At 38.6% G+C, this 15,927-nt stretch overlaps 1 protein-coding gene across 1 annotated transcript in view; it reads left to right on the top strand.

Annotated features, from left to right (window-relative positions):
• PKHD1L1 (PKHD1 like 1) overlaps positions 1 to 15,927 on the top strand; it is a 144,008-nt gene that overhangs the window by 20,910 nt on the left and 107,171 nt on the right. Inside the window, exons 9-18 of the mRNA XM_084803031.1 lie at positions 711 to 753; positions 2,753 to 2,823; positions 4,206 to 4,316; positions 5,945 to 6,034; positions 8,483 to 8,751; positions 11,975 to 12,066; positions 13,354 to 13,513; positions 13,871 to 14,006; positions 14,677 to 14,820; positions 15,318 to 15,475. Of these exons, the coding sequence (XP_084659157.1) occupies positions 711 to 753; positions 2,753 to 2,823; positions 4,206 to 4,316; positions 5,945 to 6,034; positions 8,483 to 8,751; positions 11,975 to 12,066; positions 13,354 to 13,513; positions 13,871 to 14,006; positions 14,677 to 14,820; positions 15,318 to 15,475 (1,274 nt within the window). The remainder of the gene's footprint in view (positions 1 to 710; positions 754 to 2,752; positions 2,824 to 4,205; positions 4,317 to 5,944; positions 6,035 to 8,482; positions 8,752 to 11,974; positions 12,067 to 13,353; positions 13,514 to 13,870; positions 14,007 to 14,676; positions 14,821 to 15,317; positions 15,476 to 15,927) is intronic.

Below are 15,927 nucleotides of genomic sequence, written 5' to 3'. Positions count from 1 at the left end.
TTTACCCCCCCCCCAATATATAGATCTTTTGATTCTTTAAAGTTCTATTCACATGTATTAGTTATACATAACAGTTCACTATGACATTTCAAACATGTATACAATGTACTTTTCAAATTCACCCCATCACTCTCTCCAGACGCTCTCCAGCTCCCACTGCACAGCCTTTAAATTCCTGAGCGAGCTTCCTCCCTTGTGTCTCAGGCCCTGCGCAAACATTCTAGCCTGCATGTTTCAGATGAGACTGCTGGTTAGGAACTCCATCTCGGAATCCTGTTCTTCACTCTCAGAGCTCCGTTCTCTTTTCGCTGACAGCCTTATCACAAAGATTAGATCTGGCTACAGTCTCCCCTAGATAATGTGTTGCCTTCGGTGAAGGGGACTGTGCTGTGTTTTCACAGTATCTCCTTCTGCTGGCTAAAGCTCCAAGCAATTCAGTAGCTTTTAAAGGAATGGATGGGTTTCAAGGTAGCACACAGTTGCATCTTTTATCCTTCATCATTTTGTCAGATTTTCCAGTTATAACATCAAAATCCCCACTTAAATATATTTTTATTGTCCATACTTTTTTTAAAAGTTCCATTTTCACTTCTTTAAGGCTAAGAATATTTTTTATAAACATCTCTAAGTTTTAATCAGACTTTTAATGTAGAGTAATTGTTCTCTTTTGATTGAGAATTTAATTGATTGTGTATTTTAATTAATTACAGGTCATCACAATGTCAGCTTCATCTTAGATAGTGATTATGGAAGGTAGGCCATTTTGTAAATAATTATTTTCATAACTTATTCAAATGGGTAAATACAGTGTATATTTACTTTGTTCTGTTGATGAAGAGATTAAAAGATTACTCATTATCCTCACCAAAATTTACATTTAAAAAGTCTGTAACTCCTCTTCACTTATAACCTGTGCCCCACAAAACAACAACAATAAAAACAAAAAATCTTTCTATTATTGGAAATCAAGCTTATAAAAATAATAAAAAGGAGCCTTTTATCTGTGATATAGAAAAATGTTATTTTATGTCTTTTTCCTCTTCTATTTTAATTGCAATTCTTTTGAAAACAAAAATAAAATTTGCAGGGACTGGAGAGATGGCTCAGTGGTCAAGAGCCCTGACTGCTCTTCCAGAGGTCCTGAGTTCAATTCCCAGCAACCACATGATGGTTCATACCCATCTATAATGAGATCTGATGCCCTCTTGTGGTATGCATGCAGATAGAGCATTAATATACATACATAAATAATTTTTTAAATACTAAAATAAAATTTGCTTTGAATGATTATAACAATAAATAAAAGCTCATGATTAATATTACCTGATAAATATTTTCCTTTAATATACCCAGACTCAGAATGTTGAAAAGGTGGTATAGTTTTTCCAGTCTCTATCTTAAGTACTATTAATAATAACATAGAGCTATGTTTTTTACTAAAAGCAGAATTTATTTTCAAATTTCTTATACTCGTATTTCAATAAAAAGATTTCCATGAATCCACAGAAAAATAAGAATGTGCACATCTCATCGTGTTGCAAATCCAGATTATATATAATAATGAGACAGTAGCAGGCAGAGTTTTAGGCTCTTTAACCTATGTTATCAGCTGCATCTCCCAAAGAATTTACAATGTAAACTACCTCCCACCCTGTTTCCCACTGGAAAAACAAAATGAATATTAAATAGTTCATCAGAAATATCTAGTGAGTAGAACCAGCTAATTCATGCTGTTTAAATCCTTGTCCTGGCATGACTGATGGAGGGTTTCAGCCTTCAGTACTACATCTCATAACAATCTAAAATTCTGATCTAGGATTTTTACCAACAGGACTACTGCACTCTTGGGACAGCTGAAGATGTGTGTTGGGGCAGCACTTCCTGTCAGTAGAACAGCGTGTGCTGACTCTTATGAGCAGGACCATGATGAAGCAAATATGAGTGAATTGTTCTGACCCAAATGTCATAATGTCCTTCATTGAGAAAACGAGCTAGCTGACCTACATCCGAATGAGTACCATTTAGCATCTGATACTAATAAAGCTGTAGTGAATCAATAGCAAATAGGAGTATCAACTTCTTTTTGTGACTGAAGAAAGGCTCGGTGATGACAAGTGTGAAATGAATGACAGTGACAATTGTACAATAAAAGTAGACCTTTCTCTCATCTGTTTCTGCTATCACACAAGGCAGGGGGCTGTCTAGGGATACCATGCAGTTCCCAGTTGGGAGCTGGGCTCTGGATTCAAGGGACCTGGGCTGTGGTTCTGCCACTTACTGGCTTTGTGTCCTTGACCAAGCTGATTCTTTGATCTTCGTCTCCCTTACATCGATTGTGTGAAGGTCAGATGACAAAATATATTGAGCACTCTTAACTCAGTGTTATTGGGGAGACGCCAGGCAAAGGGACAGTGTGTAGCTCATCGATATACAATGGAGTTTTCCTGTTGGATTCCGTTTTAATACATTTTCAAAAAACATCCTAAGGTCAACTTTATTTTTTTTTAATTTGATATTATAAAAGGTTGATATTTGGAGTACACAGTTTAGCAAGTTCTCAGAAAATGTATACTCCTGCATAACCTACAAGCAATGAGAGTGTGGAATGTTCTATTGTCTTCCTCCAATGGTTCTGTCCTGCTACCTGCAGGCTGTACCATCCTTTCTCTCACTGTAGTAACCAAAGTAAATAACCAAGCACTTCAGTAAAGGTCATTTTTAAAACAAAGAACTTTTACTTTTTTCTCAACAGGAGTTTTCCAGAGAAAATGACATATTTCGTTTCATCTCTCAATAAAATTTCAATGTTTCAAACATATGCAGGTATGTGACATTTTCCTCACCTTTGTGTGAGAGAGATGTTGTAAACTTTGTTTCATCCAACCACATATAGGGGTGACAGTAAGGCGCATACACTCTTAGGTACCGCTAGGAAATGAACAATACCACAAGGGGGCGTGTAACTGAAGGCCTGACAAAGAACCAGAGCCCCTCAAAGATATTCTTTGCATAAGGTCGAAAACTAAAGTCATCACACTAGCGGAGAAAGCACTGAAACACACTGCCTGCCTTCAACCTTAACTGTTGGTTCAGGGATGCAAATCTCTCAATTTCAACCACATGCCACTATCTCAAGGTTTGTGTTCTCACTGTGGTCCACAAAAACCCTTAGCAGACTTTAATTTGATTTAATTATTTTGAAGTAAGCTCAGGTTAAACTACTCCCAAGAGAGTGTCAGAAGCAAATATCAAGTCTTCTGGAAAAACTGTCATTATCCCCAGGTCTGGAGTACCTGAAGGACAGGCTAAGATTTCAAGGACATTAAAAATGTAGGGGGGCAGTGTAAGCATTCAAATCAATAGGCTGTGAAAATCTTGACTTGTCCTTCAAATGTATTTTCTGCAAAATTCACATGTAATAATAATATATAGAATAATGAGATAATAATATGATACGATAATAACAATAATTAAGAATGGAATACTTCATCCACCTACTGATTTGATCATGTTAAATATTACAGATTATATGTAAATACAAGAAGAACAGTGTTTATGAAAACAATTAATAATATGGCTTGGACTGTGCTGTCTCAACAATATAGCTAAACCTTTTCTGTACAAAAAAATTACAACCATAATCAAATGTATTTATCTTTTGAGAAAAATATCGGATATTGGTCCAAAGCTAAACACAGCTCCTCTTGTCATCCTGGCACTCAGAAGGCTGAGGCAGGAGCTTTATGGTGAGCTCAAGGTCAGCCGTGGCTAATACTGAGCACCACCCCACACGGTTACATAGTAACATCCGCCAACCAACGTGTTGCTCTATAAATAAGTGTTCTTTGCCATCCTGTGGGAAGAAATGTGCCTTTACTTTAATTCTGCCTGTATTCGTTGGGAGCTGTTTGTCCTCAGCTCAGGCTTTCTCTGCCTACTCAACCTCCTGAGTGCCAGTACCTCTTTAGTCCCGGTCTCTATCCATGCCTAATAGAGGACTCTGTGAAAGCTGAGCTGTCAGCCTTTTAGCCGGACAGCATCAGTGAAAGCCTGAGTTCATTCATTTGCAATCCACTTCAGGCGCTCTGAGACGTTCTCGTGTTCGCTACGCTGACTAGGGTACGCGGAGATCTTTGCGAAATGAAGCAGGTTAGATTAATGTGTGATATTTACAACATTTTACACAACGTGCTTTCCTTCCTCAGAGATCACAATGGTTTCGCCTTCAAAAGGCAGCACTCAAGGTGGCACCGTGTTGACAATAGACGGGCGGTTCTTTGATCAGACCGACCTGCCACTGAGGGTTCTCGTTGGAGGTATTGTACGACTTTCTAAGGACAAATCCTGCCTGCTCTTCAGTAATTTGTATAGAAAGTTGCCTTCTCACTGTTGTTGTCATCTGTTTAAAGCTGGATATTTTCACTAAATGTTTGGCCCTGGAGCTTAATATTCTTCTCAATCCCCACAACCCTGAGTGACTGGAATTTGAGCTCCAAGTGTGGCACCAGAGAGCATCCTGGTTGCCATCTCCCATTCCTTACCACAGCTGAGAACGTCCAACGGGTTCTTCTCTCAAAAGCCCTTCTCGGACTGCAGCTGCCTTTCAGTGCGTGTGCTAATAGTGGGGAGGTTTTAGTTGTTATTTGGTGATAGGATAATCTTACATTTTTTCTTGTACCCTTCAGGCACTACCAATGTCTACTGGTGGTATTGGCCGTTGAAACGGCTTTAATTAACATGCTACCTGCTTATAAGGGCAAATGGGGCTTGATTCTCTGCTAGTACATGTCTGTCATTTGTCTTGTCTGGATCTCTCTTGGGAGAAGGAACCACCCAGCTATCAAGGAGGCTTAGATTGATGTAATAGTGAGGTCCTCCTACTGAGTCACAGTGACATCGCATTTCTTGATAGGCAAGGGAGAGATGCCTGCCCATCTACTGGGCACATATATTCCCGGCTCTAACCCTCTCTCCCAGCTGTTTGCTGCCTCTTAAGAAGAAATAAGTGTGTGAGTCTGCCAAATGGTGATTCCAAAATTTAAATAGTCCAGGCTACCAAATGAAACTTGGCAAACACAAACCTCCCTATTCTCACTGTCCGCACTTTTTATAGGCTGTGGCTGCTGTTTCAAAAACGTTCAGCATGGCCTGGCCTTATGTGAAGCGCGTGTCAGGGTCTGAAATGCAGACTCGTCTGCCAAGTGCAAGTGTATTTACAAAGAAGTGCTCACGCGCCTCTTGGGACCCTTGCCTGTTTTGCTCTCAGTCTACCTGTTAAAATACCATTTATACATTGCTGAAGAATTTGAACTAAGGCACTGAGTTTTCACCTAAGAAGGCTGGGTACAATCTGAGCCTCTTTCATGTTTACGTCTCAGTAAAAAGCACAACTGAAGGCTTTCCTTTGGACCCAAAAGTGACACATGCTATACTTAGGTGTGATTTTATCTTTTTTCATTTTTTTTCTCAGACATAAAGAATTATTTTTACCTCAGATTTATGATATTTTTTTCCCGGAAGCACATTTCTTTTGTGGAAGTATAAAAGCTAGTTACTTACTAGCCTGATGGAAAGCATCTGAAGGACTTAATAGCTCTAGCTTTGCCATTTGATTATCACCCTTTTTATTTTTAAAAAAAAAAAGGCATTTCAAAGGCTAGTGAGATGGTTCGGGGATTAAGAGCACTGGATGCTCTCACAGTGGTCCCAGGTTAAATTTCTAGCACCTGAATGGTGGCTTACGGCCACTCATAACTCCAGTTCCAAGGGTTCTGGTGCCCTTTCCTGACCTTTCCAGGCACCAAGCATGCATGTGGTGGACAGACATAGACACTCAGGCAAAACAAACCTAAAATATTAATAAATCTAATTTTAAAGCATTTCAAGACAGGCTGGTGTGTTTTAAAGCCTGTTTGTAAAAGTTCTACATTTTTCTTTTGTGTAGGTCAAGTCTGTGATATCTTGAATGTCACAGAAAATAACATATACTGCAAGACTCCTCCCAAACCACCTCTCCTCAAAGGCACATATCCAGGTAAGCTGCCGGAACCGATAATGGCAATTTCTGTACCGGCAGGAAAAAAATTATTACTGACATAGATTCTTAGCTTAAAAATACTAGTTTAACTTTAGGAATTTTAATAAATTTCCTGAAAGCTACCCAGTTCACATTTTCTAGGTTTCTAGATGTATTCGTAACAGGTACATTATCAACTGAGTCATCTCTGTAGCCCAAAGAAAATAATTTGTGTTAAAATAGTTGCATGGAAGCTGAACCAGTGGAGAAAAACTGATCCCAAATTCTAACATCTTTTTGTAAAATATCATGACCTTATTGAAAAAAAAAATGAAATGGCACACTTGTTTAAATTCCATTGTTGTTGCTAAATATAGGCACAGTTGATGTGAATGTTAGCAGCCCTTGAGGACTCAATCTTACACAAAGAGCTACAGGCAACTAAGGAATGCTGAAAGTGGGATAAATTGTCTTCATCAGGGAAGAGCATACCAAATAGTTATCTAATACTAAAAAGTCAGCCCTGAAAACATGCATACAAGTAACTTTATATAGACTGAGCAGGGTCTAATTAGGAATATACATGTTACATGCAAGTAATAACAACTAATGAAAAGGAGGCCATGAATTCGAAAGAGAGTGGTAAGGGAATATAGGAGGGTTTTTGAGGGAAGAGGAGGGAGAGATGTTGTAAATTAATTTTAGTGTCAAAAATTTTATTTATTGTTTTAAATTTTTTATTAATTTATTCTTATTACATCTCAATGGTTATCCCATCCTTTGTATCCTCCCATTCTTCCCTCCCTCCCATTTTCCCCTTATTCCCCTCCCCTATGACTGTTCCTGAGGGGGATTTCCTCCCCCTGTATATGCTCATAGGGTATCAAGTCTCTTCTTGGTAACCTGCTGTCCTTCCTCTGAGTGCCACCAGGTCTCCCCCTCCAGGGGACGTGGGCAAATGTGAGGCACCAGAGTATGTGAGAAAGTAATATCCCACTCTCCACTCTACTGTGGAGAATGTTCTGACCATTGGCTAGATCTGGGTAGGGGTTTAAAGTTTACCGCCTGTATTGTCCTTGGCTGGTGCCTTAGTTTGAGCAGGACCCCTGTGCCCAAATCTGCCTATCATAATGTTCTTCTTGTAGGTTTCTAGACACAGTTGATGTGAATGTTAGCAGCCCTCGAGGACTGCTCTGGATCCTTCTGTAAGGACCCTCTGGATCCTTCTACTTTGCTATTCTCCCATGCTTCTCTCATCTAGAGTCCCAATAAAAAAGCTGAAAATACTTTTGTGTGTATAAAACTATAAATTAAATCTTACTGGTCTAGGAGAATCTGGTCATAAAAGTTGAGGAAAAATACAACTGAAAATTCTTTTCAGACTTTCTCATTACAGCACTATGAAGCTGCTATGCAGGGCCACTCTTTGTATTGCATCTTTGAAAGGCTGTGTGTAGCAGCCATTGCATATCTTGTGAACACACTGACTTTTATTCTTTATTGTGTCATTAGTGTTTGTGGTATAAAAAGTTATCATTTGTAACCTCCTAGATTCCTTCGCTTTGAATATTAAGAAAAAGTTTTTAATTTGCTAAACAATTTCTATATTAATGATTACCGATTCAGGAAACATTGAGTATCAGTATTGAACACTTGACATCATAGAAGGCTGGTTTTGTCGTGCTCAAGTTTTTCCCCCAGCAAATTCAAATGTAGAGGATTAGCTATTCTTCCACAGAGGCAAACAAACTGAAGGCTGCTGAAGGAAGTCATTGGCCTGATGGTGCTACATTTTTAGGGAAAAAAAAGAAAAAAGGAATTTGACAGATCCTTTCTGATTGGGAAAGGGTTAAGCCAGAGCTTATCTCACAGTTGGAGTTACATCCAATGGAGAGTATTTCCTCTCTGATTCCATCCAAGAAGCAAATGACATCTTGGCTCAGAATCAATGTTTTTGTTTTGTTTTGGTCTGGTTTGGGTTTGGGTTTTTTGTTTGTTTGTTTGTTGTTGTTGTTGTTTTGTACTGTAATCATCTGAATTTTGAAGCTCTGGGACTTTGATATGAAAAGCATCAGTCACATAGTTAGGCGTCACAGTGGGATTTTGATATGAAAAGCATATATAGTTAGGCATCACAGTAGACCACACGTTGTCATCTCACCTACCGAAATTAAGCATGAAATATTTAAAATTCACAATGCACATCATCCAAACTATTATTTCTATGTCTAGTATGGGTAAAAATGTCAACTCAGAGTAATCAAGTGATAATTAAATAAAGAGTAGATGGCTGTAGCAGCACTCTGTCTCTAGGATCAGGCACATGTGGGGTTTATGTAAACTGTTTACATACTTCCTCTAAAAAATGTGAACTGACGCAGAGCCTCAATAACTATCACCAGATGGGCCAGAGAGACGTTGCATCATGATCCTGATGAGTAATTTCGTTATTCCTGTTATCTTTAGGTGGAAGAGGCCTAAAGATGGAGGTTTGGAATAATAGCCGGCCAGCACATCTTGAAGAGATACTTGAATACGATGAACATACCCCAGGGTACATGGGTGCCGGTTGGATAGATTCAGCTTCCTATGTTTGGCCCATGGAGCAAGACACATTTGTTGCACGTATCAGTGGATTTTTGGTGCCTCCAGATTCTGATGTTTACAGATTTTATATCAGAGGTGATGACCGCTATGCTATTTATTTCAGCCAGACTGGACATACAGAGGACAAGGTAAGGAACCTGTTAGATGCTATTGGGTAGTATATAAACACTGTGATAATCTCCTTAATGTGTTTCTCTTATTCTAATCAAAATCAGTGAATATATTAAAGATTTCATGAGATTGGGTCTTTGTTATTTTAACAAAAATGTGAAGTTTTAGTAGGAATTTGACAGAGACAGAGACAGAGAGAGAGACAGATAGACAGAGACAGACAGAGAGACAGACAGAGACAGAGATACAGAAAGACATACACACCAAAATTGGAGGTTTTCTCTATTATAAAGAAATATAACTTAAATAAGAGAAATTTAAGAATTTTTAAATCGTATTACATTTGCTCAGTTATGAGATGAAGTTCTGTCCTAGTGCTATCATCTATATTTGAGTTTTTGCATAGCTGGAATCCTAAATCCAATTCCATAGTCATCTTTTGTTTTGTATCAGTATTATGTGGTGAGTACAGTTGCTGTTTATTGTCATTTAAAATTACCAACCATGCTACTCCATCACGTGTCTCACTACCAGTGAATTTTAAACTTACTTCTGTTTTTTATTACGTGAATAAATCCTCTACTGAGTACCGGTATTCATTTGAAGTTTTATGTTTTAAGCCATTCTCTAAAGACAGTTCTAAGAATGTGAAAATAAACCAGCCATGCTGGTGCATGCCTATGATGCCAGCTTCAGGAGGCAGAGTTTGAGGTCAGCTTGGTCTACTAAGCGAGTTCTAGGACAGCCAGGACTACAAAGAGAAACCCTGTCTAGAAAGACAAGAAAATAACAAAGTAAAAATAATAAACATTTAAAAATCACACTTTAGTACTCAATTTATTTGGCAAGATATTTTCCTATACTGGCTACATAGGCTTAAACTGTTATTTGCAGTTGGTGAAATGCTCTGTAGCTGGTCCACACGCTTACTCAAGGGAATATAGAAAGCCTAAGGTCCTCCAACTTTCCTATGCATTTAACACTTTCAAGTGTACATACAATTAAGTAACTTAAAAGACATTCAAAGTTCAATTCTGAACTTCATATGGAAAAACAAAAGGCCCAGAATAGCTAAAACAATCTTGTACAATAAAAGGTGCTCCAGAGGAGTCTCCATACCTGATCTCAAACTGTACTATAAAGCAATAGTAATTAAAACAGCATGGTACTGGCACAGCAACAGGCTGGTTGATCAGTGGAATCGAATCGAAGACCCAGATATGAATCCACACACATATGGTCACTTGATTTTCGACAAAGAAGCCAAATCCATTCGATGGAAAAGGGATAGCATCTTCAACAAATGGTGCTGGTCTAACTGGATGTCTATGTGTAAAAACATGCAACTGGACCCATATTTGTCACCTTGTACAAAACTCAAATCCAAGTGGATTAAAGACCTCGACATAAAACCGGAGACACTAAGTCACTTAGAAGAAAAAGTGGGGAAGAGCCTGGAACATATTGGCACAGGAGACAACTTCCTGAACAGAACACCAACAGCCCAGGCATTAATGTCAACAATTAATAAATGGGACCTCATGAGGCTGAGAAGCTTCTGTAAGGCAGGAGACACTGTCAAGAGAACAAAGCGACAGCCTACAAACTGGGAAAAGATCTTCACCAACCCTACATCTGACAAAGGTCTAATATCCAAAATATATAAAGAACTCAAGAAATTAAACACCACCAAACCAAATAACCCAATTGAGAAATGGGGCTTGGAACTAAACAGAGAATTCTCGACAGAGGAATATCAAATGGCTGAGAAACACTTAAAGAAATGCTCAACCTCCTTAATCATCAGGGAAATGCAAATCAAAACAACTCTGAGATTCCATCTTACACCCATCAGAATGGCTAAGATAAAAAATTCAAGCGACACCACATGCTGGCGAGGATGTGGGGAGAGAGGAACACTCCTTCATTGCTGGTGGGAATGCAAACTAGTACAACCACTTTGGAAATCTATCTGGTGCTATCTCAGAAAAATGGGAATAGGGCTTCCTCAAGACCCAGCTATTCCACTCCTTGGAATATACCCAAAAGATGTTCCAGCACACAACAAGAAAATTTGCTCAACTATGTTCATAGCAGCCTTATTCATAATAGCCAGAACATGGAAACAGCCTAAGTGTCCCTCAATAGAAGAATGGATAAAGAAACTGTGGTACATATACACTATGGAATACTATTCAGCTATTAAAAACAAGGAATTCCCGAAATTTGTGGATAAACGGATTGAGCTAGAAATGATCATAATGAGTGAGTTAACCCAGAAGTAGAAAGACTCAAATGGTATATACTCACTTATATCTGCATATTAGCCCAAGGAGCATGTCCCATGAAAGCCTTCATTTACCAAGAAACTGAGACAGAGGGGAGGACATTCTAGTGGGACTCTAGATGAGAGAATCATGGGAGAATGGCAAAGTAGAAGGATCCAGAGGGTCCTAGAAGCCTACAAGTAGAACATTATGATAGGCAGATTTGGGCCAGGGGTCCCGCTCAAACTAAGGCACCAGCCAAGGACAATACAGGCGGTAAACCTTAAACCCCTACCCAGATCTAGACAATGGACAGAACACTCTCCACAGTTGAGTGGAGAGTGGGATATGACTTTCTCACATACTCTGGTGCCTCACCTTTGACCATGTTTCCTGGAGGGGGAGACCTGGTGGCACTCAGAGGAAGGACAGCAGGTTACCAAGAAGAGACTTGATACCCTATGAGCATATACAGGGGGAGGAAATCACCCTCAGGAACAGTCATAGGGGAGGGGAATGAGGGGAAAATGGGAGGGAGAGAAGAATGGGAGGATACAAGGGATGGGATAACCATTGAGATGTAATAAGAATAAATTAATAAAGGAGAAAAAAACAATTAAGTAACTTAAACTTTAAGAGTTTTGTTTTTATAACAAAAGTCCATTCATTTAATATTAACAATAATAACTCCACCTTTACTTTGTATCTTTGCTATTTTCTCCTGTAGTTCTATCACTGGAAAGGCTGAAACTGTGCTGAGACTTGGGTGGTGATATTGGCATCAGTAAAGGATGGAACAAATATAGATTTGACACTTTTTTTAAGCTCAGGTTACTATGAATAACAGATCTTAGAAGGAAAATACAGATTTTTCACATTTTCCTGTTGATAAAGTTTCTAAAATTGAAGTAGTGATAAATGATGATTATTGAAGAATTTATTTTAAAACTTTCTTCTCTCTTTCTGGGATAAGGTGAGGATCGCATATTACTCTGCAAATGCCAACAGTTATTTTTCAAATTCAACACAAAGGTCAGAGGAAATTCATCTTCAGAAAGGAAAAGAGTAAGAATGTTTTTTTCTTATATTTAAGTTACTATGTGTCATTTAAAATGTAACCCTATTTTAAATCATTTATTTATTTATCTGTTTATTTATTTGTTTACTTACTTACTTACTTATTTTGCTCTACACAATGGTCTGTTGGCTTAATTTAGAGAATGAATCATTCTCAGAAGCTTGGGGGCGTTGTTCTCTGTAGCAAGTTTAGCCTCATGCACACAAAACCCTAAGTTAGGTGTCCTGTATTTATAATCTTTTATTTTTTTATAATTTTTGTTAAATTCTGTTCTGTGTTTTTGAGAATACTGACATTAAACTAAGGCGGTTAATTTTAAATTAGAAGGACGTTTGATATGGTCTTATGGTTTCAGGTGTCTTAGCTCATGACTCCTAGGCCCTGTTGCTGGCCCAGCAGCATATCATGGCAGGACGTGTGCAGTGGGTGGAGGAAGCCTGGTCACCTCGCTGTAGCCAGGAACAAAAGGAAAAGCTGGAGATGGAAATAGAAGAAAAGAGCCTCAGTGTATCTTTCTCTAGCATATGTCCTCAAAGACTTCTTTCTACTTGGCTCCCCTTGTTAAGGTTTCATTGCCCTAAGGGAGCCCTAGGCTCTCCACCAAACCTTTATCATTTGACCTTTTTGGGGAATGCTTACGATCCAAACCACATCAAGAACTTTCTACCTCCAACTCATATATCCACTGAGCAGTGACGTATAATAAGTGTAACCTAGTAGCTGTTCTCGCTGGAGCTCTAAGCTTCTTCGTTTACCCTCCTCCCGCCCTCAGTGTTGTGTTCCAAGAAGGTGTTGTGTCGGTCTGCGCCATCCTTTTGTTTCAGCTCCTTAAGGCCTGGGGCCAGTACCTTCTGTGGTAAATACCCATTGGCTAATCTGAACGGGAACACCCTTTTGATAATGTATACATACCTTGCATAGCTAATTTTGTCTAACAAAATACTATGATAAAACCTAGTGTTAATTGTGTCTATACAAGCTGGGCGTGGTGGCGCATGCCTTTAATCCCAGCACTCGGGAGGCAGAGGCAGGTGGATCGCTGTGAGTTCGAGGCCAGCCTGGTCTACAAGTTGAGTCCAGGACAGCCAAGGCTACACAGAGAAACCCTGTCTCAAAAAAACAAAAACAAAAAAAAATTGTGTCTATACACTATTTTAGTTTAATAACTTTTATTCACGTTATTGGTTTTTATTCCTTTTTTTGTTTGTTTGTTTTTAAGATTTGATGGCAAACGTTTTGGGGAAAATATTTACCTTCCTTGCTCTATTTCTCAGATATTACATTGAGATCTTGCTTCAAGAGTACAGACTGAGTGCTTTTGTTGATGTTGGGCTGTACCAGTATAAAAATGCCTTTACTGAACAGCAGTCAGGAGATGCCATAAACGAAGAACAAATCATCAAATCTCAGTCAACAGTCATCCCAGAAGTGCAGGTTTGCCATGATGATAGATCCACTTTACTGAAAATCAGTGTCTAGTATTGAGGATTGTTCTTAGACTATTTGCCTGCCATCTGTGAGATCCTGGCCTCACTCCTTATCCCTTATAGGAGTAAATGTATGAGGACCAGGTCCGCTTGGTTATCACATTGAGTGAGTTAGGGAAATGTAATTTTGTACTTTTTGGGTTTCATATCTGTTATAACCTTCAGGCTTTTATTTCATAAAACTCATATAAGCGTCTTGTAAAATATCATTTACATTAACATAGAACACTGGAGAGGCACTGAGTTACAAATATTTAGATTTCGTTTATGGCTGTACATTAAGTTGTATTTATTTGGAAACTAGGTTATAACATTGGAAAACTGGGAGACAATTGGTGCGACTCATGAAGTGCAGCAGGTCATAGTAACCGGCCCGTGTGTGGGGGCTAACTCATGTCCCCTTGCCCAATACAGATTCAACTACAACATGGAAAAGACTGGTAAGCAACAGGAGCAAGAGAAATATCTGCCTTTATGTATAAACATAGGTATAAAGTCTTCACTCTAGCACAATGGTAATTTAGAAACTATAGCTTTAGTTGCATGTAGACAAAGGAGAAAGAGCCCTACTGAGATTAGAAACCAGCAAACAATTCTCTGGCTTATACCATTGCATTTATTTATAATTTAATAAAACATTTACACGTAAAGCATATGCATACTTACATGCATATGACTCTCGGATATAAATTCAGAAACTAGGAATCAAATTTATCATAACAGAGAATAAATATTCCCTTCAGTTTGTCTTGGTAATACATTTACAAAATACTAATTTGTCAGTCGATAACACATTTCTGTATTAATAAATCCTAAACAATGAATAATCCCGGACAATTATTTTTGTTGTCCTAAGTAAGAAATATCAATTAGTGCATGCAGTACTTACTATAATGGAATATTTAAATACAATATGGTTCCCTACTGTCAAAGAAATTACTAACCAATCAGTTAACATTACTATCCTGGATCAGTTTTCTGCTTGTTAACTTTAATGTGACCAAGAATAAATTTAAGTATAAGACATCAGTTTGGGCTGCAATAGCCTAGGAAGATTTCAATTCTTCTGTTTTCCTTTTTTTTTTTTTTTTTTTTAAATTTCGTCCCAAGTCTGGCTGCCAGCTGATGCATCTGACTTCATGTTGCAGTCGGCTCTAAATGATCTTTGGTCTATAAAACCAGATTCAGTTCGAGTGACCAGCAGGAAGGATCTCCAGAGCTTTATCTACACAATAACCTTTGTGTCAGCTAGAGGTAAGCTTGTGTTTCGCTTGTATTATAGATCACAGAGAAACTTTGAAGCTTCCGCAGAGGCCTTAACAAATCCATGGTAAATCCTAACAGGGTGTACAACGAGACTGTAGCACACAGAGTGAGGCAGTGGAGTTCAAGGCCTGGGAATTGACTTTATACTCTATTGATAGACAACAGAAATAGCAGGTGTCTGCAGTAAATACTTACATCTAAAAAGGACTAAATTAGTCCCCTTACTGCCTGATTTAATTGTAACCTGCTTTTCTTATAATGTTTCCTCTTTACCGGTAAATAGCATTTAAATGAGTCAAATATTTTTTGGCTGTTTCTGCCGTGAATAAATCTGCTCTGCCGAAACACTCTGCATCTTTCCCATTCCTGCTTCTTTTATGTTAATGGAACTCCAAATACAATCAGTTTGGTTACAAGCGAATGGCTTTTTTAGATGCCTAAGTGTCATGTTGTCATTTTAAATTTCTATTTGATACCTCGTGCAGGGGACTTTGATCTGCTTGGTTATGAAGTATTTGAAGGGAGCAACATCACGGTGAATATTACAGAACAAACCAGAGGACAGCCCAGTTTGGAGACGTTCACGTTAAATTGGGATGGCATTGCTTCTAAGCCCCTTGCCGCAGAGTCATCGGAAGCTGAGGTATGCTCCAGGAACATTCCACAGTGTGTTTCTTCCGGATCCTTTCCCTGTTCCCACTGGCTGCTTATAGACAGATGTGAAAGGACATTGCTTCAGGACATCAGTGAAAATCACTTTGCTTAACTTAATGAGATGTGTATCATAAGTGCCTCTGTCTCACACACGCGCAGAGACAATCTAGTGTGATCTCCCATTTCTCTGGACAAAGCATCTCAAATCTGTCACCACCATTCTGTGCTTTGGTGGGGAGCATTTATACTCTTACTCACCCCAGTGTTCTCTCTCCCCACCCCCAAATCCAAATTTCTGTTGTGTGCAATAAAAAAAAAATAAAGGGAGTATAGCAAAGACTTTGTTATAAAACTTAAATCCTTCATTATTTTATTAAAAAGAAACCTATCTTATATAAATAATACTTCAAGTAGATGTGATACATTCTGTTACTGTCTTGT

This window comes from Acomys minous (genome assembly GCF_964271855.1).
Source record: "Acomys minous genome assembly, chromosome: 12".
NCBI classification, from domain to species: domain Eukaryota; kingdom Metazoa; phylum Chordata; class Mammalia; order Rodentia; family Muridae; genus Acomys; species Acomys minous.
This window is presented reverse-complemented; position numbering and strand designations above follow the sequence as displayed.